This window comes from Crotalus tigris, unplaced genomic scaffold, assembly GCF_016545835.1.
Source record: "Crotalus tigris isolate CLP2741 ecotype Arizona unplaced genomic scaffold, ASM1654583v1 scf7180000024506.7606697, whole genome shotgun sequence".
Classification (NCBI taxonomy): Eukaryota; Metazoa; Chordata; class Lepidosauria; order Squamata; family Viperidae; genus Crotalus; species Crotalus tigris.
Window position 1 is genome coordinate 4,224,205 of NW_024100678.1, and position 25,957 is coordinate 4,250,161.

Genomic DNA, 25,957 nt, shown 5'->3' on the forward strand with positions numbered 1-25,957 from the left:
AGAACATGCAAAATTAATATAATACTTGTTTTCTTCCAGGTAACAAATACTATAAGCCACTACTGCCACCATCAGGCATTTCTAAATAGCAAATCAAATTATTTTCAGACCGAACACTGAAAAATAAAGACTTAAGATTTACAGTGGAAAAATGTTGAGAGATATGTAATAATATTTAACATCCTTTGCCAAATGCCTTTTCTTCAATGCTATATTAATAATCTATAAGCACGCCATTCTAATATATGGTGGCATATGCCCATTGTGAAAAGAGCTACTTTTTCAATCATTTGCCAAAGTTGACCTAGGTTTACATTTAATAGTGGTAGATCTGAGTCTTAAAAAAAATATATGGGAAGGGCTATATCTATACAGGTAATCCTTGACTTACAACAGTTCGTTTAGTGACAATTTGAATCTACAATGGCTCTGAAAATAGTGATTTATGACCATTTTTCACACGACTATTGCAGCATCCCTGTGATCACATGATCAAAATTCCGATGCTTGGCAACTGACTCATATTTATGACGGTTGCATTGTCCTGGGGTCATGTGATCATCTTTTGCAACCTTCTGACAAGCAAAGTCAATGGGGAAATCAGATTCACTTAACAACTGAATTACTAACTTAACAACTGCAGTGATTCACTTAACAACTGTGGCAAGAAAGGTTGTAAAATGGGACAAAATTCACTTAACAACTGTTTTGCTTAGCAACAGAAATTTGGGGCTCTGCTGTAGTCATAAGTTGAGGAATACCTGTATATAGATGGAGATATTAAATTGCAAAATAGGTACACAAAGTAATTCTAAGGCTTCTTTTGCCTGCTGTTTATCAGTCAAACATAACTGCGTATACATGAGGCATCACATTTTCCCATCTAAGATTATATCTACTATCAGAGGTCAGTAAACTGAGCCTGGGAGAAAACACTGTTTGGAATATGGCTCAAGGAAGAATGTGAGCGCCGTTATCAAGTAAGTGCTGAGATTCAGGAACATCTAGTTTCCGGTCCTCCCCTTACTCCAATAGTTCAAACAGAAAGTTTTAATGCTACGTTAGCCACACCACAGATAAACAAATGATATAATCTGGAGACACCCAGGCACTCCAAATTTTCATTCCAGACTAAGATGCTTGCAGACAAATCCCATGCATGTTTATGATATTCAATGCAGGCCAGAATGCCTAAGATTGTGACTATAAGTGCTTAACTTTCTCTGAATTGTGCTCAAATGTCCTATGGCATGCTATAGGAGCTACCACTTTTTTAGGACTGATAAAAGACAATCTAAAAAACTGTTCACAATTACTGAATCTGGAATTTCACTTGCTATATTTAATTATTGTACCAAAAAGATCTTCTTGAATTTTGCTAATATGGAGACAAATGTATCTTTAACAATACATCCATTTATTTGGAACTTTACAAAAACGTGCCTTTTAAATCTATATTTTGAAAATAATCTCTCCACGGGTACCTGAAAGTGCTGAAATATGCATAAATCTTCTAAAATGAGTGCTTTAGTAAGGCAATTTTTTAGTGGTGTAAATTTGCTTATACCATAGAAGATCAAGACTACTGTTACTACGTCTGCTATGAAAACAGAACAGGAATCCAATCCAGTCAAGTCACAAGATCTCTGAATAAGGGAATGTAAACCTGCTTATTCCAGCTCATTAAAGAAAAGAAGAAAATGAATTTCATTTTTAATATGGTCCCACAAAAGTGTAATGTCCAAACAGTAGAGCTTTACTAATAATTAGAAATGCCTGGAAGTCTTACATATTGTTTAAAATAAGAGAGGATAAAATACATATAATACCCTAAAGTATATTTTAATGTTATACTTATTTTTAAAATCCTCATTATGTTAACACTTGAGAATATAAAATAAATGTCAAATTGCTTGTTTCAAATAAGAACTACTTGCCTTTTTTGCAGCATCTTGCTATTAAAAGCCTTAAACAAGGGGTGGGGGAAAATAGCTGTTTTGTGAATGGATTACCAGGCATGAAGTTAGTAAGGATCTACTGTGTGGGTAAGCAGGATATCTTTCTCTAACATTTATTAAGTTCTGGTGATTAAATTCATGTGATAGCATGCAAGTTGCTTCCCTTTTACATTTTATGTTCATTCCCTCACTTTTAAGATAACCATGCATCTCCTCTTGTTAAGTTCCATATTTTTAACCCTTTACAATACTTTCCTTATCAGTAAAAAGAACTTAGCAATTACTATAGTTTTTCCCAAATAATTTGGTGGCTACATATTTTGTATATAACTAACTTAAACTACTAGTAAATACAATATTGAGAGTAAGATTTAGTATCCCTTTAAAATCTCTTCATTCCTCTACAAGGCTATACAATATTTGTGGGGTAAGCTGGGTTAACAGACAAAAAAGTTTTAAAATAAAAGTTACTTTAAAATATCCCAAGTTGTAAACATATTTAAAAGGACTATAAATCATATAATTGCTTTGCTCTTTTGAATCTACAAAAACAAAGAATCACTTTGAAAATGGTATCACTTTTTAAAACATCCGTATTTAGATATAAAATGGTACATACTATGAATATATGTTAAATATCTTTTTAGGACAAAATTATAAGTGAAACTTGAGGAAGATAAATGAATTAATAAATTCTATTACAATAGCTGTACTTATTTCCCATCCCCTGAACTTCTAAAGCCATGAAGATTCTAGTTTATTAAAACTTATCTGTTGCCTGGTTTAATTATAATCTACTTCAGTATAACAGCTTCTTATAAAAGGGATCAAATTACCCACATTAGCTGCCAATGGATCAAAGTCAATCACTGCAGGCAATCTTGGCTCCAGGTGTGCAAAACCTGCCAAATGGCCATTGCAATGATGTTCTGCTAAGACACGGGTGTCAAACTGGCAGCCTGTGGGCTTGATGTGTCACGCGTAGGCCATGCCCATCCCGGCCTCCTAAAGGCAAAAAACATCACGATATGTCACAATATATCATGTGATGTGATCGAGTTTGACACCTGTGTGCTAAGGGAACCTGACTTTCATTCTTTTTGATCTTTTTCTTTTCTTCATGGGCTATGGCTGTGCCACATTCATGTGCTCTTTCATGTACAGAAACATGGACATTGAGCAATTTGTCATTCTTTTCATTGGGAAGATCAACTTATACAGTAAATGGTAAAAATAAAATTATGCACTAAGACATGAACAATGCTGTATTTTAAGACAATAAGAATGCTGGACACTTCTTAAAGGGGAATTACCAGGGAGAGCCATGCAAGCCAAAATCACTCCATTCCAAAGCATCCCTAGGCAACTTTTTTTATCCATATACAATATGGCCTACAGAATTCCAGTTATTCTTTTCTTTTGCTTTCCTGTGTTAACAAGCAATGTGCTTTGGATTCTATCGAACAACTAAACAAGCTACACACAATTTGGAAGGACCTATGCAGTCATCATGGCAGAAGGCGCCACAGCCCTTGCATACTATCATGGCTTTCAGCCTGCAAGAACATTTCAGTTCCAACTCATCTGCACTGCTGCTGTCAGCAAATTTCTGAACTGGGATTTGGGCATTTTGAATAGGTAGGCTTGTAGTTGAATTACTCCCTAAAATCCCAATAGATTTTTCAATGGCAGAGGTTGCCCTTTTGAAACTTGTGCTACCAAAGTGTATTGTAGGGTAATTTCCACGCTGCTGCTGCTGCACCTGTATTTTTGGAGCAGCTAATGGGGCAAAAGGCTTCTGTGATTCTGAAAGTAAATAGGAAGGGAAGTCAGCATTTTTCAATGCAAAAGCTTTCAACTGTTCTTTGACTTCATTCTGATCGTAGGAAGCTTGTTTCATGCCTAGCTCACAGCTGCTGTTTAAGCCTTCCTCCAAAGAAACAGGTTCTGATTTTATATTGCTACAGACATTTGCCGGCTGAGGCCAACTAAGTCTTTTGGTGGTTTCCATAGTAACTCCTGGTTGTTTGTGATCAGATGGAGCTTCTGCATTGGGAGGGGGAGGGGGGGGAGGGGGTGGGGGATGCACTAATGATTTATTCTGCAGAGTTTGCGAGGCACTGGGGATGTCATCACTTTCTTTAATTTGAACGTTTGGGGAAAAAACAGTTGCCAGTCTCAGCTGGTGAGGTGCTGTAGACATATTGGCCTCTCCCAGGGCCTTCTGCTCAAGGTGCCTGCTGAAAGCAAAGGAACCGCAGCCAGATGGGGCTTTTAAAGTTGCCTGCATCAAAGTGGCTGTACTAACAGGGCCTCGGGCAGCCATTGGCATTTGGTAGAAATGCGGCTGATGGGAAGAACTCACTTCGGTGTGGAAGCTGCCATTTTTCTCTACACTAAATAAGTTCTTCTGGAAACTGCATGAGGGCAATGGCCTTTTCTGCTGCTTGATCTCTGGACTGTGAGCTATTCTGCTTTGAATGGTGTGCTTGCTTGGCCACTCCTGTTTAAATAGCTGACCATGTCCAAGTTGATTCATGCTAGAAGTGATTATACAAGGAGCCACTTTAATATCTGAATCCACTGAAGACTTCCCAGGCTCACATTTAATTTCCCCAGCTGTCCTGGCTACTCTCTTTTTGGGATGATTTTCACGTTTGCGGATTTGCAGCGGGAGTATATTTGTGGCTGTAAAATCTCTCCCATCTGCATTTGGGGAGCTGGAAGGATTTTCAATTGTATTTCGTTCGGATGTGGCTGATTTACACCTGGAGGTAGTTTGCAAAGGCAAAGGAAGCCGACTGATTTCTAGTTTGGCCCCTAACCTGGGCTGTGGCAATACTTTTTCCAATGGCAAGTTGCCTTGCAGTAACTGGGTCACTAGAGGATTATTGGCTTCTACTGATGACAAGCGGCAACTTGAGGTTCCAGCAGTTGAAACTCTTTTCAGCGTCTCTGTTGTCAGTGCCAAAGAGTGCTCCATGGAATTGGTTACGGATCTCTTAGAGTTCTGAGCTGGCTGTGAACCTGGGGCTATTTCTGCAGTTTGCACAGGCATTTCAGGTCTTACAAAATATTCTGTATCCATCCTAAAGCATTTGTCAGATTCATTTCCTTCTGACTTAACAGGCAAGGCTATGCTTGTCACAACATTTCTTGTATGCATCTCATGCAGATGTATCAAACCTGAAGGCTCTGTTTTCACATTTTTTAAACAGTTATTTTCTGAATATTCCTTATGCTTACTTGGATTAGGCCGACTGACCAAAGACTGCTCAGTATTCATTGCCTCATTGTCATTCCAACAGATTCGGCTGTTAGGATTATATGGGTTGGTACAGATACTTTCTGCTTCCCTCTTGAAAGTTAAAGGATCTTGAAACTGTTCTGAAAAACCTTGGGTAGAAGGAACAACATCCAACTGCTTATCTTGAGGCCCAAGAGGCACTTCTCGAAGAGCAGTACACGCTGCTTGTAAATGCTTGCCATCTGGCTTGGTTGGACCATTGTTAAAACCAGAGCTGGGCTCCAAATTTTCATGACTAAGTAGCTCTGGCCTACTTATGACGGATACTTGCGGACATGTTATGTTTTGTAAAGCAGGTTCAGTCCTAATCGGCCTGTTCTGCATTTCCATGCTACTTTCTGCACTTTCACTGGAAAGACCCAGAGACAGGTTTGAATTCATTGTTGTCATTGTGTGGTCAACAATGACTTTACAAGGAATGGATCTATTTGCAGGTGCCTGTATGTATCCTACTGAAGGTTTACCAGGCATATCTAAATGGCTTCTCATCCCCAAATTTCTTTCTATGCCATCAGCACTAAGTTTGGTGGAATTATCATAAGAATTTACAGTCATCATGCTGCTGGCAAATATAGAAATGGAAGTCCTGCCAATGGAATCTCCTACTGAAAGTGCCTCATTTCCATGTAAAGCTGCCCTAACAGAGATGTTGTTTGACAAAGCACTTGGGTCACTGCATCCAGTTAGGGATATCTTATCCGAAGGATATCTACTTATAGATCCCCCTGGAGGAATCAAAACAGAGCTGCCAGACAGGTGATCTGATAAATTACTTGCAATAGATGAAGTTGGCACAGTGGTATACTGACTTGAAATTGCACTAGTTGCATTGCTACTTGGCATTGGTAATATTTTCTCCTCTAAGGAATCTGACAAGACAGTAGTGTTGGCTGTGGCTGGAGGACCGGAGTTTTCATGACATTTTGGCACAATAGTAACGCATGGCATGTCAGCCCCTTGGACGGATTTCAGCATAGTTATATTGCTAGTCTTTGCATCTGTACTTTCAACAGACATTAAAACAGAGGGCTTATCAACTGCACCTGCAAAAGAAAGTTCCTTAATTGTTCCCGACTTAGCAGTGCTACACACAGAACCAGGAGCTGAGTTTTTGTTATATAGGACTGAAATACTTTCTGGAGAGGTAGAAGATAGCATTTTCTCACAAAAATGAGGCACAGATATGCTTTCATCAGAATTTTGAACAGGGATATCAGTGCTAGTTTCTGGCAAAGTAGTGGCATTAAGAGAGTGCTGCAGCAAAGCAGTAGCTTCACGAAGGTGAACAGATTTGTTGCTAGGAGACCGACAGTTAGGATTAACTATAATTACACCAGTAGATCCTTCAATCTTTGTTTCCGAAGCCATAGAGATCTCCACAACTGATGGCGCTTCTTTCAAGGCCTGCTGAGACTTGCTTTCCTTGTTGTTCTGGAGCAAGTGGGCTCTTGCTTGGTGCTTTGCAAACAACTTGGCCTTTGTTTGCTCCTTGATGTGAGCCAATGTTCGGGTCTTCCCACCTTCACAGGGGCTCCCTAGCCCTCCAGAAACAATGCTTGCGGCTGCAGCAACTGCAGCAGCTGCTGCTGCTTCCCTCTGAGCTCTGGCTTGCTGGGCTCTCGCTTTGATATCTGCAAGAGTTCTGGCCCCCGTGTTTCTCCCACTGCTCACAGAGGTACTTGGAGTAGCCTTAGGTTCTGGTTTGGAGACTGGCTGGCTCTTGATGATGAAAGGTGGGCCAATTTTTGAGAGCTGAATCTGAATGGGAAAAGAGAATATATGAAAACCGTATTAGGAAATCATAATTTGCAGTGAACGTCTTTACCATATGATGGTAGAAAAATTTATTTAGCACAAGTAAGTTTTTAATAGTCTACCTATTATTACACACACAGAGACACACACCCCCCATTAATATATTGCGTTATGAACTGGAGGAAATAATGAGTTCAGTTTCGGGGTCTTTTAATATTCTCTAGCACATCTATTTATGCTGCATGTCTCTTTCTATATAGTTTGCTTTTCACAATCATATTTTCTGATTTTCAATGACGTATTCAGAATCTAGGTATTTGAAAAAAAGATTTCACTGGGTTTTCTATAGGTTTTGCAAAATTAGAAGCCAGAAAAGCATTCCCAATTATTTTCAGAGGTACTTTTTGTTTCTAGTCATGGTTATAATTTAATAAATCAGAATTTAACTATCTATCTTAACCCAACTGTTGGTAGCATTTGAATGAACACCACTTCTGTGGAGCTCTGTAACAAGGAACTATGTATATCTGTGACTAACTAAAGGAAATAAAGCAAGAATGTAATGTTTATTGTTCATACTCTTCTACAAAATTTGTATGTCTGACTATCTAAGTAACTGACAAAACTCCACAAAGCCCTGAGGATAGCACTCTTTCATGTCTCATATGATTTCTCTCAGTGATTCTATTATTTTCATTGCATAATATAATGCATCTTAAGAACCAGAGGCATGAAAGACACAGTTTATGATTTTACAAATGTTACAGTGAACAATTTTCCTTCTTCATTAATGCGTTGCTCAATGACAAACAAACATTTGCGAAGTATTATTGACAATTTCTAATGCTGTGTTCCTGAGGGTGGAAAATCACTTTTATAAAATATAGTATTTCATAATGGTGACATGATATCAACTGAGGATGTTATAAGGAAATCTATTTATTGGCACCCTGCAAGGAACAATGAAATGATTTTGCTGGCAAAAATTAGTAATTATTTGTGGAAATTGCTTATGGAAACAGCTTCCAGTGTTTCTTGATTTAACTAAAATATAGTCCAGGTAATAAGTAAGTTTCTAAAGGTCTATTTCAATTTACCTTTAAGGGCGGGACTCTGGGCTCTTCTCTAGGTGGTGGCTCTCTTTCAGATGAATTTGTTGATGAATTACGATGGATCTGATCATCTTCAATTCTAGCCCTCTTCTCTCTACAGATTCCAAAACTGTGATGTTCAGCTGTTTTCCTCTTTGGAATCTCCAGGTCCCTGCTTTCATTTCTTACTTCATGTGACTTGGTAACTTCACTTGATTTTGAAGAATAGGAACTTTCAAACCGATTCTGAACAGTCCCTTGAAGTTTATGAGACTTATTTCTGCCAATTTCTAAAGATGATGTTGAGGTATATAACTTAGCATGGGACTTAGATGGAAGAGATTCAATATTTTTGCATTCTGCTACTTCTGTTAAGACAGATACTTCCAGTTGAGAGATTGCACTTTTATTTTCAGATCCTTGCTGGCTACCATGATTTCTCATTTTTATCCCTTCTGGAGAAGAGCTTTCTGCAAGAGGAGAAATGAAACGGTTCTCTATTTCAGTTTGAGACCTACAGGTTTGATTAGTAAGATTTCTGGACTGGGATCCTTCTGTTATTGAAGGTTCAGATATGGCAGCTTTCATAGCATCAGGTACACCTTGAAATGAATTTTGTTGTAATGGAATATTATCTTCTTGTGGAATATTAGGAATGCCACAGATTTCTTCTTTCAGAGGTGACAAGGATTCTTCAGACAAACACAACGATTTTCTTTGCTGAATAAATCTTTCACTCACTGGCGAATTTGAAAGTGGAGATGCTTCTGAAGGTAATAGTAAACTATTTGAATGAGATGTTTCAGAAGCTAAAAGAACAGAAGACACTGAAGAAGTTTCAGATGTCAAGGGCAAATCAGACATTGGGGAAGTTTCTGATGGTAAAGGTAAATTAGAAGCTGGTGATGCCTCTGAAGTTAGGGGCAAATTTGACAACAGAGATGCTTCTGATGTTACAGGTGAGGCTGGCAGTGGAGATATTTCAGAAATTAAAGATGTATTCAGATTATCATCAACAGATTTTTGTTGAGTATCAGTTTCAGTGGTTTCAGTGCAAGACATGTCTGATGAGCACACAGTTTCAAGAGACACTGGTGTAGAAGGTTCCTCTGAAGTAGACTGGGTGTCACCTCCAGGAGATGCAAAACTGGCAGATGGTTCTTCTGGGCTTTCAGCAGAAAAAGATGTTTCAGAAATACAGGCATTTTCAGATAACAGTTCATCAGGGTTACTCTGCAATTCCATATGTACTGCAACACCTCCGCCAGTGAATAAGGAACCATTAAGGACAGGGGAATATTTTCCATGAGGACTAAGTTCTTTTATGGATTCCAAATCTTTTTCTTCCACATTACTAACAGAATTTGAGGAAGAAGCAGATTGTGAAGGTGATAAACTGCTTTCTATCTGATTTGTTATGACTGGCATTTCTTCCTGGGGATATTCCAATCTTTCCTCTTCTTTAATTTCAACATGAGATAATGGACTTAATACATCATTCATCACAATAAATGATTCAGAATTCCCTGTAAGTGGTAAAGGATCTGTTTCTTCATTTGTACCAACTGGACTAACTGGTTGTTCTGAATTCACATGTTCTTTTTGGTTCTCTTCCTGACATTCACAAATACTTGTCTCAACTTCCTCAGCAATCTCTTCTTGAATAATGGATTCCTCTGGAATCAAAATGTCTTCTGTTTCTGCCATTAGATCCTTGGCAGGAACATGCTCCATGTTGCAAAGGGTCTGACAGAAATCTCTCTCTGGCAAGAGTGGTGACTGGTTGCTCTTTTCTTCATGATCATCAAAAGAGGGCTCTCTTGAAGGACCAGGCAAATCCGAAGAACCAGAGAGGGATTTATTATCATCTTCATTATTTGGTACTGATGTAAGCTTCCTAGAGTCTTCCACTGACATCCCCAACCTAATCAGAGATCACAGTTAAATTACATAACCATATTTCAATAAACATACGTCAGAAAAACAGCTATAGAGTTTCATTCTATGCTATAAACATATAGTCTCTAAAGGAATCAAATATACCAAATTCCTGATCTACAAAAAGTATATTTAACTAATAAAATAATTTTTAAATGTGCTTATATAAAAACATTTTTTTGACATTTACTTACAGGTTAGCATTAGGGTTTCATTCCACAGTGATTTATACTCAACTAAAGCCAGGGCAAAGAGACATCACATGGTTACATACAGAAAATTACTGTGCTTGCCCTGGTATCCAGCCTTCAGTGATATCATAGAAAATCTATCAGTGGACTGGAGAATGTGTTAAAAGCCTGTCATCTCTGGCCATTTCTCCACTAGCAGTTTGTAGCATATTCTAGAGTTATCCAACCATTATTGTACCAAAATGACAGTAATGAGGACAGATTCTATATCACCTCCATGATGGCTGTAGGATGCCATGAAGGTATTATAAATCTCCAAAGAGGAAAAAGGGCTCAAATTTTGTTTTTTAACTTCCTTCACTGGTGGTTTTTTTTATTTCAGCTTACTGATAGAAAATATTTTTATCTTATCTAACTATTCTGTCACTATAAATATAGCACTCAGGGTACATAATATTTTTTAGGTCTGAGGGAGTCTTTAATGACATGCCATTAAGGCAGAGGTGTCAAACTTGCAACGTTACATGACATGTTGCGACATATTGCGACTTTTTTTGCCATTGCCAGCAATGGGGTGGGCAGGGTTTCGCTATGATGCACCCGGCCCATGGGCTGGCAGATTGATACGCCTGCATTAAAGGAATTACACTGTCTGATATAATATGTGATGTTTGGATTTGTTATGAGGGAAAGGTGATCTCGTGGTGTGTATAATTTTCTTGAAAATATTTATATATTAATTTAATGCTCTTCAGATGAGTCAAACTACAATTCCAATCAGCCCCAACTGCTCCCATTCATACTAGGGATAATAGGAGAAGACCACATGAGATAAAAGATGGATTAAACAAGAAGAACCACAATAGACTTATTTTTCTTAGAATGAGAAAACACTATGTAAAATTGGTAAAGCTTTTGGTAGTACAGACCCTGTAATCTCTACACATATTTTAAGTACTAGTGTGTCAAAAATGAATAAAATCAGGGTCATTGAGCCATTTGAGAAAGAGATTGGAGACAGTTATTTTGGAAAAGTAGAACTGATATTCTTTCTGAAAAAAAAATGTCTGCATGGGTTTCCAAACTCTGAAGTGGGAAATTATCTTGCAAAAGTGTTCGCATTAACCTGGATGCATGTGTGTGTTTTTTTTTAAAAAAGGGATAGGAAAAATATTTTTCATTTCAGAATTATGAAATCTCTTTGTCTATGAAAGGATAAAACACATATGATTATTATTTGCAGAAATACTGTTATTATTGCAATGATGTAGTCAATCCTATATATAATATTCATAACAAAAAAACCCTTTGAGATAGAACTACTTTTGAAAGCTTTTAAATATTTTCTTCAAAAATAAAATTATAAACTGGTAATCATCAATATATGACTGCAACTGAGCCCAAAATTAGGTTAATAAAAGTTATGGCAACTGTTCAGTGGGTCCCTATGTGACTGCATCCGATTTTACAACATTTTGGGCAGCAGTTCTTAAGTGAATGCTGCAGTTATTAAACAAACACCATGGTCATTAAGCAAACAAGCAATCATTACGTAACCCCACTGTACCCAATGGATGTATTTTACTGGAAACCAGAAGTGAATACAGGTTTCCAGTAAAAAAAAATTATAAATTGTGGTCATCTAATCACAGGATGCTGCAAACGGCTGTAAATGTGGCCAGTTGTCAAGTGCTCCAAATGACCACGGGCCTTTGGCTGTCAGAACTTTGAAAGTGAACTGTAAATAGATCTGGACAGGTTCATTGTAACTTCCAAAATTTGTTAAGTGACTAGTTGTAAGTTAAGGATTACCTGTATAAAGGAACTAAAATGAATACAATTTGTTAGTATAATGTATGTAATTGCCTGCAGTGAATTTGAGAATATGACATGTCTAATGTAACTGTTCTTTTTCTGATTAGAAAATAATTTCATCTGCTTAAAATATTAAACATTTAATATTGAATGTCTGTCTGTATAATAGCTTAATACTTTTTTTCAATATTCTTCCACTGTTGTTTTTTGTATTTCTGTAAAATGTAATACAATATGCATTTCTATACAATATAATACACAAACATACATTGTTTTTATTCACTCAAGTAAATGCCCTAGTAAAGGATATTATGGAGGAAAAACAAGTACTAAAATAATTTTTGTGATTACATTTAACTAATTTTATTACCTATGATTCCTTCTGAAATTTGAAGGTTAAAAAGTATGGGTTTTACCTATTCATATTCAATCTGTATTATATTGTCTATATTTAAATTTAATACATCTGTGTTTAATATAGTTGGGGAAGGTTTTGATGAAACTGTAGATTACTTTTAGTGTTTAAAATAGGAGGTTGAGAAATTGAAAAAATAAATCCAAGGAAGCTTTAGCAATGGCAATAGGAACTAAAATAATTGGCAAATTTATTAGGTAATTTTTTTAAAACGAAAAGTTGGAGTTCATGAAAGGGAAATGTATATTTTAATAGCTATGCACATTGTTACATATTGGAGGACATTTTTTTCTCTTTAATACTTACTTTTCTCCATAAAATCTTTCAAAGAACTTCTCTTTCCAGGGTTCTGTTTTCTTTTCCTTTTCAATTTCTTGCCTGATGCGCAACTGCATCTCAGGTGTAAATTCTCCTAAAAGATACAAGAAATGGAAGTTCCAAAGAATGAACTAGGGGTGCAACTGAGTTTTGTGTAGTGCAGGAATTTCTGCAGGAGACCCTTTATACAAATGCCGTGCTAAAATTGCTTGGCCAACTGTGCTCTAAGGTTTCAAAACTTGGACAAATGTCAAAGATTTTTTGCACATCAACATTGCTTTCCTAAACATCATGCAGTTCCTGTATTCTGCTAGCTGCTGCTTGAAATGCCACCATGGACGGTTGAAGTTCTCCCCTATTGCAAAGAGTGGTTCAATATTCAATCCAAAATTTGAATCCAAGCTTCAAAACTCAATCCAAAATTTATTTGCGAGAAACCTATGCTAAAATAGTACTTGTAGTGCTGTTTTTAGTATTTCTAGAGTGTATTGGTGGGATTTAGTCACATGCATTTAGGTTTCCAAAGCTGACACTGATGAAAATGCTTGTTCATATTTTAAGTGAAAGTACCCAATGATAATCTATTGTGAGACAGACGTGCTTAATACAATTGGAAGATGATCTAGTGTACATAGTTTTGAAATCTTGCCACTTTATATATTATCAATTTCATTGCTTAGTTTTCTATCCCGCCTTTCCTCCAGGAGCTCAAGGCAGTGCTATAGCACCCTGTTCCCAATTTTTCCCCACAACTGTGTAAGATACATTTAGGTTGAGAGAGAATAAAATATTTAAAGTATTGAAATGTATGTTTCCTTGCTGTGATACAAGACGGGATCTCTTTATGGAGGGAAAAACACTATTGGTTAAATCTAGTAACAAGTAGAAAATTACCTTCTGCCAATCGCTGTTTCCACCCTTGTGCTGCATATGCAAAGAATTCATTATTTAGAGCGGAACTACTGAGGCGCAAAACTCCATCACTTCCCATCTAGAAAATAAGCCGATGGTAGCAGAAGTCACTGTCAGAGATTGCTTCAACTAAGAGTACATAAGAAGAGAGCTCCAATCATGTGAAATGGGGAAGGATAGAAAGTAGGAATAACATAGGGAATAGTTTGCTAATATTAAATAGCATTTTCATTATAGTCATCAAATTAAATGCAAGTGGCCTAATCCAACATCAGTGTGCCTATAATAATGTTCTGTTGTTTATGATATTGGAATCCTTTATTTACGTGGAAATTGTTAAGTCCATTCTGTTCAATCGGGCTAATTTTCAAATAATGATGCAATCTTTGTTTATGATCTAAGAGCAAATCAAAGAAACATTTTTGAGATGGAACAAATAATAGCAACATTGGAAACAACATGTCCAATATCTCATCTCTAAAAAAAGAGTACATTTTTGTGAAGTTATTTCAGTGACTAGCAAGAAATTATTAGACCAAAAGTATGTCCATGTTTCATACAAAATTAAGAAATAAGTGAACTAATGCATTATTTCACAGAACTACAATGGGTAGAATTCAAAGCTAATAAAACAATATACTACTAGGATTCTGTGACCGTTCCTTCAATCAAGTTTCTAATGATGACATGAGATGAATGAAGTGCAATGGATGACTTGCAGTGGAGAAAAAATAGATACATTAAGAGTGTGGGCAACCTTTTTCCTTGGTAGCTGAGGGCTACGCCTTTACATTTTTTTGGATCTAAAAATCTATAGTGTACACTCACAATGTTATTAGAGCTTGCAGAGTGATTAGCAAAGTAGGTACTGTTAATAAAAACCAAAATAAGAAGTGGCAGTTTTAGTTTCTGGCTTCCTCCATTCATCTTAATCTCTTTTTAGATTAAGGATTGGAAGTCAGGTACCATTTTACACTAGAAACATTTGAAATATGAAAATATCCATTTTTCACCAAGTAAAGTTTCACACTTCTCATGATCTAATTTAAATATATTAAATAAAATATATTACTTTCAAAGGAAAAAGAGAGAAGAAAAATCTGTCAGTTAAACTAATTGTTATGAGCTTCTTCTAAAACTTCTGCTCAATATCAATCACTATATGAGAATGTTTTTAAATCTTTAGTGCATGTATTGTATAAATTAAAGAATTAAAGAAAATGAAAGGAAGAGAAAATTAAAAATTTCTAAATAGACACTTAATTCAATAATTTATGTTACAAAGAAGGCACAATTAACCATGAAAATTAAATGAGTATTTAGAGGAACATGCCAATAAAGTATTTTTAAAATACACTATTAATTTTTACAATTCTCAAGAACTGCTACCTAATGGAAACAATGCTTTAATGACCCAGAATAACAAATGTTTTTAAAAGTTATTTTCTTCTCCTTTGGGGTTTGGAATTCTGATTTTGTCCAATTAAACACAATGAAATTACTATTCACCAGGCATGCATTTTCTGAAGAACTTGCAGCAAAAAGATTAGTTTTTTAAAAATATATTTAAAAGTAGAAAATATATTTGATAGAATCCCCAGTTATTTTCATAAGCCAAGAAAAACTCAAACCTTAGTAAATAATAACTTTTTTGTAACTGGAATACATATTATACCATGTATATATTTATTTTCTAAAACTTCAAATCTTCATGATTTCCTAAAAGAATATACTATTTTACAGATGATCAAATTTTCCTGTATAGCTGATAGCTTAAGAAGCATTCAACCAGTTAAATCTATTATCTGTTTGACTCCCTGCAGCTCAATCCAATATTACATATATAAAGCTATTGCTTAACCTTTATACATAATTGATAAGCAGAAACATTTCTCAAATAAAAGATTCAGTTATTATAGGTTGTAATTCTATAGTTAATATAAGCAGCAATACTGTAGATGTTACATTATCTGATTATACTACAATAGTAAAGTTTTAGCCTTATAACATCAAAGGCTGACTTTACTAAATTAACATTTTATCGTCCAATATTGATTTCCCATTTTAAAGGACAGTATTAAATTATTATTGCCTTTTAGAAATTTGTGAGGAAAAGATTATTTTAGAAACTTTCTTGCAGACATTTAAGAGGAAGGTGCCATAAAGAAAATGATTAGCTGTAACATTTTTTAGAAATGTAATAACACCCACAGATTAAAACTATGTTTAAGACAGTCTATAAAATAAAGCTGAATGTTTACCTTTCCATCATTTGTCAGATTGATCAAATCTCATAGGAGTCTATTTTTCAAAGTGTGAAATGTGACTCCATTTCATATCCAAATCCACTACAATTTTGACTTTAATCCAAAATACCTTTTGAGGCATGACGAAATCTGGAGTCTGATATTGTAGCTTTTACTACTATTAAATTATAAACACACTATCAAAGAAAGATTATGGCAGTCTGAAGATTCAAATATGTAATAAGTACTAACAAATTAATAGAAAAATGTCCATGATTGGCAAGTTCAGAGCCAAAAATACACACACTGTAAGTAATTTAGAAAGGTCACTGAAAACTGCTCCATAAATTACAATCCAGAAGAAATCACAACATACCCAAATATTTCACCTGAGCAACTTCTGTAAAAGATACATTTCCTACAAGGAAATTTAGCAGTTAGGTAAGCTTCCTTAAACAAATATATGTATGCAACTAGCATATATGCATACTGTATGTCACCCTTTGCACCTTGAAATGCCAGAGAAACAAATCCAGGCAGGAGGGTTTTTTTTAGGATCAAAGTCAGAATAGACTGCGTTTTACCATTCTGCAAGGGGAAAATTAACCTTCTTAAATTTTCCTATTTTGCCATAGGAATAGGGGTTTAATGATCCTGATGCACATCTTAGTATCAACTATCATATTACAGGGATGGATCAATGCTTAAACTATTGCACACAATACCAAAAAATCTTCAAAATAAGTGTAAGAAAATGACAAGTTATTTTTCAACATAGTGCACACCGGATGAGTTGACAATATGGATTACTCTTAGAGTTCCCAATGAAACATTCTTTAGCTACATGAATGAATTTTATTTGAGAAAACCAAGTGAAATGCAAAATGATAGTAATATAGATTTTTGTGGAAAGGGGTTTAATTATTTTTATATATTTTACATTCTGAATGGGAAATGAAATGAAAAATTATTTTCCAAGTGAAATATATACTGGATAATATATACTGTCAGTTTCTGGAATGTATGGGTAGAAAAGTATGCTTAGTGGGATACATATAATAAGTTATACATGTCATGATAAACTTATCTCAGTAATTTAAACTTCCTCTGGCTATAACTAAATGAAATTGAGGAAATATTGGGCCATGTATTACCAAATGCACATTGCAACAGACAACTAAACGAATATGTTTCAAAATATTAAACTACAGACTCATCAGAATATACTGAGACTGGCATGGTGACTCTACAATAGCACAGATTTAAATATAGTTTCAAAAATACAAAAAGGGCTTACCTACTAAGCACTTTTCATATACTAAGCCAATTCATATACTATGCATATCAACTTGCTGTTCATTTATATAAGCAATGCAGCTAAATAGCATAAAATGAACACTTGGTTATTACAACATTTATCCAAATTGTTATTCATGGCTAGTGAATTGATAGATGAAATTTGCTGAATCAGGTCATTAATCTATTTAGACCGACATTGTTCTGCTCTGAGCGGCTTCTCTCTGGTCAGATTTACTGATATTTGCTGCCTTAAATATTGTCCTTTAAGGTCTTCAATTAAGGACATTCTGCTTATAAAATCTGTGTTTGTCCTAAATTAAAACCCCAAAATTGCAACTGAATAATGCTGCCCTTGCGACACAGTTGCAAGATAATCTAGTTTTATATTCTATCTCTATATACAGAGGTTGTGTAAACAAATCCCAGTGTGTTAGAAACTAGAAAGTATGTAAACAGTGTGTCTAAGAAAAACTGCAGGTAATCAACAATGTATCTTCCCAAGAGAAGCGAAAGAAAATTGGACAGCAAACCAATTTCTTAAATGTAACAGCCACAATTCAGAAAAGTACAAGCAAAGGATCCATCAGCTTACTGGAAGAACAGGTTACTATCTGCAACAAGCACAGTAAGAAGGAGTGGGAAGAAGTGCAGGAAAAAAGAAAATAAAGCTTTTTTCTGCATATTTTGGGTTGCAGCCAACTACTTAAAATATTTTTTTATTATAGTAACTGAAAGACTTTTAGTAAAAAGGAATATAAATAAATGTTCTCCATTACCCAACCATAAAAGTATTTAAAAAGTTGACACCTCATTTTTCTAATGGAAAATTGGGCATTAATCATGTCATAAGACTCTTTTTTGGAAACCATAACATCTATCCATTACATTAATTGGTACTCTGGCAAACTAAAAATATACCAATTTTATTTCTAAATTTAGACTTTATAACTAAGATCTTTTTTGCTTTATTAGCTGATAGAAATATCCCAATAGACAACATCTTACTAGCTTCCAAAATCAAGGGTTAGAGATAGAAGATGACGTGCCACCCATTCCTCAACTTTATCATCCTGCCCTAAGTGTTATCAGGGTAAAAAAAGATGAAAGAACTATTGTTTTAGATTGTTTTAGATCAAGAGTGACTATTCATCTTGGGAGAACACATGGGAAGCTTCTAGAAATCAAAACTGGGAGCGCAGTATTTTGGATAAGAAATCTAATATCAAATGGTCGAGGAAGTCATAGATCACATATATGGAAAAATATAAACTATCTTGGAAGGGCACAAGAGATGAAACAGATATCACTGAGTATTTCAGAAGAAATACAAGAGTCAACCAAGGATGAGTTTTTTTTTAATTTTCCATGTTAGCAGATAATTTATTTAGGTGAGTTCTTCATTGCAGGGTAGAACGTTCCATGGACTTTGTCTTTAATAGGAAAGTCAGCAGTCCTTTCATTAATTGATTTAATTAATCTCTGGATATTTCAACAAATTTGTGAAAAAGAAACTGGTAGATCAAAATTTAGAAAGACGATATAGGTTTCAGAATGGCAGTCAGGCCAGAAATACTTTTATATATATATTTTTTAAAAATATGGAGTTTGGTCTGATAAGGAACATAGCTCCAAGAATTCTTCTCTTATTATTCCATGGCTTCAAAACATCTGTCTTTAGAAACAATCTGGAGCAATAAGAAACATCTGAACCTTCTTGGTTTTCTAAAGGCCAGATATATAGAAAAATCAAGAAAAATGGCAAAAAGAAAGATCATATATTCTCCTATTTGTTTCATTACAGAAGTTTGATCTAGAAGGGTTATTTATGCTTTGATTTGTTAGATTTACAGGTCAACCTTTCACCAGGAGCTCAGCATAGATAGTTGTCTTTTTTATTTTGATAGCTTTAGCTTATGTACTTTTCAAGGACAGCTTGCTTCAGGCACAATATTTTATATGATAGCAGCTAGGAATCCATAAATGCCTTGGTTTATACACCCACTGAGTTTAATTTAAAAGAGGTTGTTGAATTGAAATTGAAATACTCTTATCACAGAATAAGTGGTACTGGGAAATTGGCTTTCTCATTCATTCATTTGCTGCCTGTCTGTTGACAGGCACTCAATTTGAGAGAGAGGCAGAGACTAAGAAGATTGCTGGTTGTTGCTGTCTCATTTAGATAAAATTTTCTTGTACAGTGAACCCACTGTTTGTTAAGAGGTATATTTTTGCCAGAAACCAAAAGTAAATGCTGGTTTCTGGCAAAAATGCCATAAATTGTGGTCATGGGATTGCAGGTTGCTGTAGATAGCCTAAAATACAGTCATGTAACTATAGGCAGGCAGGCATCAGAACTTTGAACCTGAGTCACAACTAGCTGTTTTAGGAATCCGTCATAACTTTAAACAATCATTAAGTGACCAGTTGTAAATGGAGGACTACCTGTAATAGAAAAACACCAAAAAACTTCAGAGGAGAAGAGAGGCTCACAACAGCAACCTGCAGAAAGCAAACCAGATTTGCTTCAGAAAATATTTGAACAACTGAATAATAAGTAAGCAGCATCACCTGATATTAAATTGACAGCATCTGAAAAAAATAGTGAAAGTTTTGTAAAGGTGAAAGAAAAGGTAAAATAATAAAGAGGACACAGATAAAGAATGTAGAATAAATACAAAATTTGCAAGAATAAGAAATGTTTCAAGGAGTGTTTTGGTGCACTTTGTCAGTAAGAAGACAAGGAATCAAGTTTTGCAGCAGCATTTTAATGCAAAATTGAAAATTGATAATACAAAGAAATTGTTCCTAAAGAAATACCTATTCGAATTTTATGTAAGAGAAAATAATATTGATTTTTGACTGAATTGATTAAAGAAGAAAAATATTTCATGTCAACATCACATATTGGAAGGTGTAATTTTTATTTTTAAACAGCAGAGGTTTTGATTGAATTCTGTCCAAAAGGCAAGGGAATTTAAAAATAAAACAAAATTCAAAGAAGAATTGGAGAGATTCAAATGGAAGTGTCAGTGGAGATTGCAAAAGAAAACTGAAAGGGGAGATCCTGAATTAAGTGCTACAAATATCTTTTTTTTTAAAAAAAAATGGTTTGGTTATGTGTTACAAATGCTTAAGATGGAATATAAAGGAAGCAAATTCTTCTGAATAGAGAAATTAAATTAAAATTAAATATGGAATTGTTTTAAAGATAAGATAAGATAAGATAAGATAAGATAACCTTTATTGTCATTTTTTTTACTGTGGGCACAATGGCACACATGAAAAATGAAATTTAGTTGCCTGCTCTCAAAGTGAAACACGTACATGACACCCTAAAAACATACTATATACAACATATGTATAGACCCATATCCCTACATATACATAACAAATAAATATTAAATCCATCTTGAATACATAACGGAAGGAGGAAGCTTGAGAGTTCACAAGGTTAATGCTATATGGAATGAAACTATGGCTGAATCTGGATGTTCTGCTGTGGATACCACGAAGCCTTCTCCCAGAAGGTACTGTATATGCCGGCGTATAAGGCACCTGGCGTATAAGACGACCCCCATCTTCGGCACTGAGTCACATGCCTAGAAAGTCATCTTATGTGCCGGAAACTACCGTTATTTCCGGCATATAAGACGACTCGGCGTATAAGACGACCCCCAACTTCGGCAGCAATTTTAATGCTTGCGAAAGTCGTCTTATACGCCGGAAAGTACGGTAACAAGGAAAACAGGTCGTGAAGACAATGTAGTGTCCCAGATAATCTTATGGACCCTGCTCAAGCAGCGCTTCTGTGCTATGTCCTGGATGGGAGGGAGGGGACTGCCAATGATCTTTTCGGCCATTCTCACCATTCTCTGCACCGCCTTCCTATCTGAAGCAGCGATGCTTCCAAACCAGACTGTGATGCTTTATGACAGGATGCTCTCAATCGTCCCCCTGTAGAAATGGTCAGGACAGTGGAAGGAAGATGTGCTTTTCTCATGCGAAGCAGAAAATGCAGGCATTGCTGTGCCCACTTTACCAATTTCTCATTGTTGAGCGACCAAGCCAGCCTACTCATTAGCTGCACACTCAGGAATTTGATGCTGGTAACCATCTTCACTGGTGAATCATTTATGCACAGAGATGTGTGGCTGTGCCTGCCTTTTCTGAAATCAACAATGATCTCTTTGGTTTTTCTGATATTTAAAACTAGGCTGTTTTCCTTACAATTAATTACAATTAATTAATTAATTCCCAATTAAAAGCAGAACTTGTAATGACTGATAAACATGGTAGATTTGTTGGGGTGGAAATTAATATACACGGAACTAAGACTTAGACAGCCCAAATTTGGACAAAGTATTGTTTTACAAATGGAGAAACTAATATATGTTGCTTCTGAAAATTAATGTTTGCTGGAGTGATCTCCCCACAAGTGGACAGAACTTCTGAGAAAAATATTAAAATCACTCAAAGAAAGTTATCAAAGTTTTCTTTGATTTGATGGACAATCTAGGGCTGGGTGATATATGGAGAAAGAAAAATGATACTTTAAGAAATTATGCCTACTTTTCTGAAAGATATATATCTTTTTCAAAAATAGACATGATTTGGATTTCAAAGAAATCAGCTACTAATGTATACTCAAAAAGGGAGAAAATTTGATTTTAACAAGAAGCTATAGGCCCATGTCATTACTGAATAATGACTACAAGAAGTTCACAAAATTCCAGCTGACAAACTGAAAATAATTTTGCAGAAATTTATTCATGGGAGTCAATGTGGTTTTTTACCTAAAAGTCAATTAAAGGACAATGTTTAGAAATGGGCTGGGCATTTTGGAATATTTTGAGAACATAATAAAAAACTATCTGTATTGATCTTCTAAGATGCAGAAAACAATTGGAATTGGGCTGCGAATAATATAGGGATGCTCACAGTCTCCTCTCTTCTTTATTTTGATTCTTGAAATAATGAACAGAGATATAAGACAAGATGAGGGAATATTGAAGTAAAGAATTTATAAGAAACCTGTAAGTTAAGGGCTTTTGCAGATGACTTGGTGTTGGTTATGAAAGATCCTTTAAAGGGAAATAAAATATTAATAGCAAATTAAAAGTTCTTGGTGCATTAACAGGTTTCAAGATTAATAAACAAAATATGAAGATGTTAAATAGAACTGTGAAACTGGAAGATCAAACAGAATTGATGAATAAAATGGGCTTTAAGATTGACAGGAAGATAAAATATCTGAGTATCACTATGACAAATATGAATTGTATGTTATTTCAAAATAACTATGTTAAGACATGGAATGAAGTTAAAAAGTTAGTTTAAGATGGGAAAAATTACAACTATCATCGCTGGGAAGAATTTCTGTGATAAAAGTGAATGTCTTCCCTAGAATGATGTTTTTGTTTTAGACAACATTTGACAACTGATACACTATTTAAACAGTGACAGAAAGATGTATCTAAATTTGTATGGGAGGGGAAAGAGCCACAAGTTAAACATAAGGTGTTATAAGATGCAAAATAAATGTTTATCTGATTTGAAATTGTATTTTACAGCTTGCTGTTTGATTTGGATAAAAGAATGGGTGTTGCTGAGAAATGAAAAGTTTTGGAGTTAAAGGACATGACCCGAGATTTCAGTGGCATGGATGTTTGTGGCATGACAAAGTCAAGGCTAATGTGAATTTTAAAAATCATTATGTTAGGTGTGCCATATTAAGAATATGAAATAGATACAAGTTGAGGTTATGCCTAAAAACACCTTTGTGGATCTCGACACAAGCAGCATCTTATATACAAGAAATGGGCAAATGCAAATGGCCAGGGCTTTTTTTCTCATAGAATGCCCAGAACGGAGTTCTAGCACCTTTTTTGGATGGAACCTTGTAGGGTAGGCAAAGCAGGTTGTATGATGTGTGTGAGTTCCGGCACCTTTTTTTTTTTTTTTTTTTTAGAAAAAAAGCACTGCAAATGGCTAACTTACTGTGAGATACCAGAATTTTGTGAAGAAAAATATAAAATAAAATCAAAAGAAGAACTGATGGTAGAGGGATATAGCATAGAAAATGAAGAAGCTAAAATGCTCTGAGACTTTAGAATTCAAATGGAATGTACCTGCCACATTACACCCCAGACCTAACGATTGTTGGTAAGAAAGGCAAAAAAGTCTGGATAGTGGACACAGCAGTAGCTGGAGGCAGCAGAAGAAAAGAGAAAGAACTAGAGAAAACCACAAAATACAATGGCCTATAAATAAAAATAGAACAACTGTGGCAAACAAAAGAAAGCAAAGATAATACCAATAGTGATAGACATTTTGAGTGCAATCCCCAAACATCTGGAACACCACTTGAATACTATCAGCATTGACAAAATCATCATCAGTCAACTGCAAGAAGCAGCTTTACTTGGGACTGTTTACATCCTGTGACAATACTTTTAACATCATTAAACAAAAACATCTATGGGAGGAACTTGATAGGTGGGCAAAAATGCCAAATCAGTCTAAACATCGGACTGATTGTGCCACCAACCATAGTAATAACTATTATTTATATATAATTTATATGCCACTCAACTCCAATGATTCTGAAAAATTTACTGAATGGTAATCAGAGCAATCACAATGAATGGGCCACGCAACAGAAATGATGCTGTTGGGAAATAATCAGCCAAGCATAGAGAAGGAATCAAGCAGGAAATTAGCTTTGAATCACTGTGTACCCTCCAAGGGATCCAAGACTGAACCCCCACACAACTCCATGGAGCCTTATCTATCTGTTTCCAAGGGAAGATAAACAGTCTAGGGAGACTTCTTGTATTATAGGCAGAATACAATAAAGTAGTTAGCTTGAACTCTACATGTATTGATCTGGTCACTTGTGCCTGACAGGTGCCTGAAGGGTGGAATCACACTATTGCAGAGCCATTGGGGAGTCACTGTACCACTCTAAAGGGTCTTGTTTCTTCTTGACTGGGAATAAAATTTAAGTATCCAAAGCCAAATTTATATATCTATTGATATATTCAGGAGATGAAAACTATGGATCTAACTTCAAATAATTTACTAAACTTGATAACATGGGAGCTGGGGATAAAAAAAATCCCTGCAGTGGCAGTGTCTTTTGCCTTCCTGATCAAGAGGGTTTTATAACAAAGTAGCATGACTAGAGGGTTTTTCTCTTTATCTCACTCTCATCTTAGAAGTTTCTGAGAGTATTTTATTCTATGTATTTGTTCTGGTATTAGTTTACCATTGATGTTTTCTCCTAAGCCAAGAATATTGTCATATCTGCCTGTTATTATTAAAGTCTGGTTATCTTAAAGGAAAAGATCTAAGAGGATGTCATTTTCTTCCCCGAGGTGATTTAGAGATTTTCTTTTTTTTTAACTCCACCCCCACCCCACTCTTTAATTGTTCAAAATAGCACAAAAGTGACATATACTAAGCACTGGGTAAAGGTGAACCTGGTAAAGAGCCAGGATAAAGTCCTATGAGGGCTGTTCCTTCTCAGTGGAAAATACATCAGGTCGATATAAGACTGACAGAAGCAATCTTAAGGACTGAACAGGAAAGTGGGATAGAGCAAAATGCACTATAATGCAAAAGAGCACGGTAAAGAATAAGGGAGAGAAAGAAGTCTGCTCATGGGGTATCTTCTAGGGAAGTACTTTGCCTACCAATTCTTTCAACATGGTAAAGATTGTGTGGAGGCAGGAGGGCATTTGGAGATTTCCTTCTTAGCCCTGGAGCAGGTCCTTTCTCCTTGAAAGACATTCTCCATTCTTGTGGAGAGTAATATTAATTTACAAATGAGCCTTCAATTATATAGTGTTCTAACAGAATAATATCCACAAGAGGTTCACTAAATTTAAAGAAATAAGTTGAAAGCTAATGGCTTTGTGTCAAAAGTATACATGTTCATTGTTAATTAATGACTATTGATATTATAACTTGATCTAAGATTTAAAGAACTGTAAAACAAACTCTAAGAACTTATAAAAACTTGCATATCTCAAATAGCAACTTCTCTTTCTCTTTTTGAAACTAATGTGATTGGTTTGCAAATATTTCCTCACAATGAAATGAGAGACCAAGCAGATAAATTAAGTGGGGAAATTAACACTATGGTTTAATGTTTATTAATGCTCAAGGCTTAGGGAAAAGGGCATTAATAGTTGTTTCAGGTATGATGAAATGACAGGAAAAGTGATTCATCTACCTTGTTTAGGTCACAAAACACAACAATCTGGAAGAATAATTCATCTTTTGCTGTCATGGCAAAAACCGTCTGCTGGACCTTTTCACCTAAAACATACTCCTTGATTTTTCAGCTATGATCATCAGAACAATTTCCATAACTTATATGTTGAACAGAAACATTCATGTCACTCAATATTAATTAATGTATAAAAGCAACAATTGAAAAATATTTACTATGAAAGAAATGTGAAGTACAGGGTTTTTTTTTTACTCACCTGCCTATCTACTTCTGGAAGTAAAAGCAGGAGGTATTGTTGGAAATGCTGAGGTAATGAAAGAAATGTATGTTTGTTTATTAAAGCCCTCAAATTGGTATTCACAAGAATAGATCCTGGTGTTTCTATATCAATGTCCTCGGCTTTGGTCCATTTCAAATGTCCTGGATTAAACAAATAAGAACACATTTAACTCTATCACAAATAAAAGAAGGCAAAG

General features: G+C 35.3%; 1 protein-coding gene across 5 annotated transcripts in view; it reads right to left on the minus strand.

Annotated features, from left to right (window-relative positions):
• Positions 1-665: 665 nt before the first annotated feature.
• ASXL3 (ASXL transcriptional regulator 3) overlaps positions 666-25,957 on the minus strand; it is a 104,504-nt gene continuing 79,212 nt past the window's right edge. For 4 of the 5 annotated variants that reach the window (XM_039333554.1, XM_039333555.1, XM_039333557.1 and 1 more), the window contains 5 exons: positions 25,738-25,901; positions 13,683-13,779; positions 12,777-12,882; positions 8,118-10,035; positions 666-7,023 (listed from right to left, as the gene is read on the minus strand). In XM_039333554.1, the coding sequence (XP_039189488.1) occupies positions 3,415-7,023; positions 8,118-10,035; positions 12,777-12,882; positions 13,683-13,779; positions 25,738-25,901 (5,894 nt within the window). In that variant the 3' untranslated portion in view covers positions 666-3,414. Of the gene's footprint in view, positions 7,024-8,117; positions 10,036-12,776; positions 12,883-13,682; positions 13,780-25,737; positions 25,902-25,957 lie in introns of those variants that run through there. The other variant, XM_039333558.1, reaches the window with a different exon arrangement.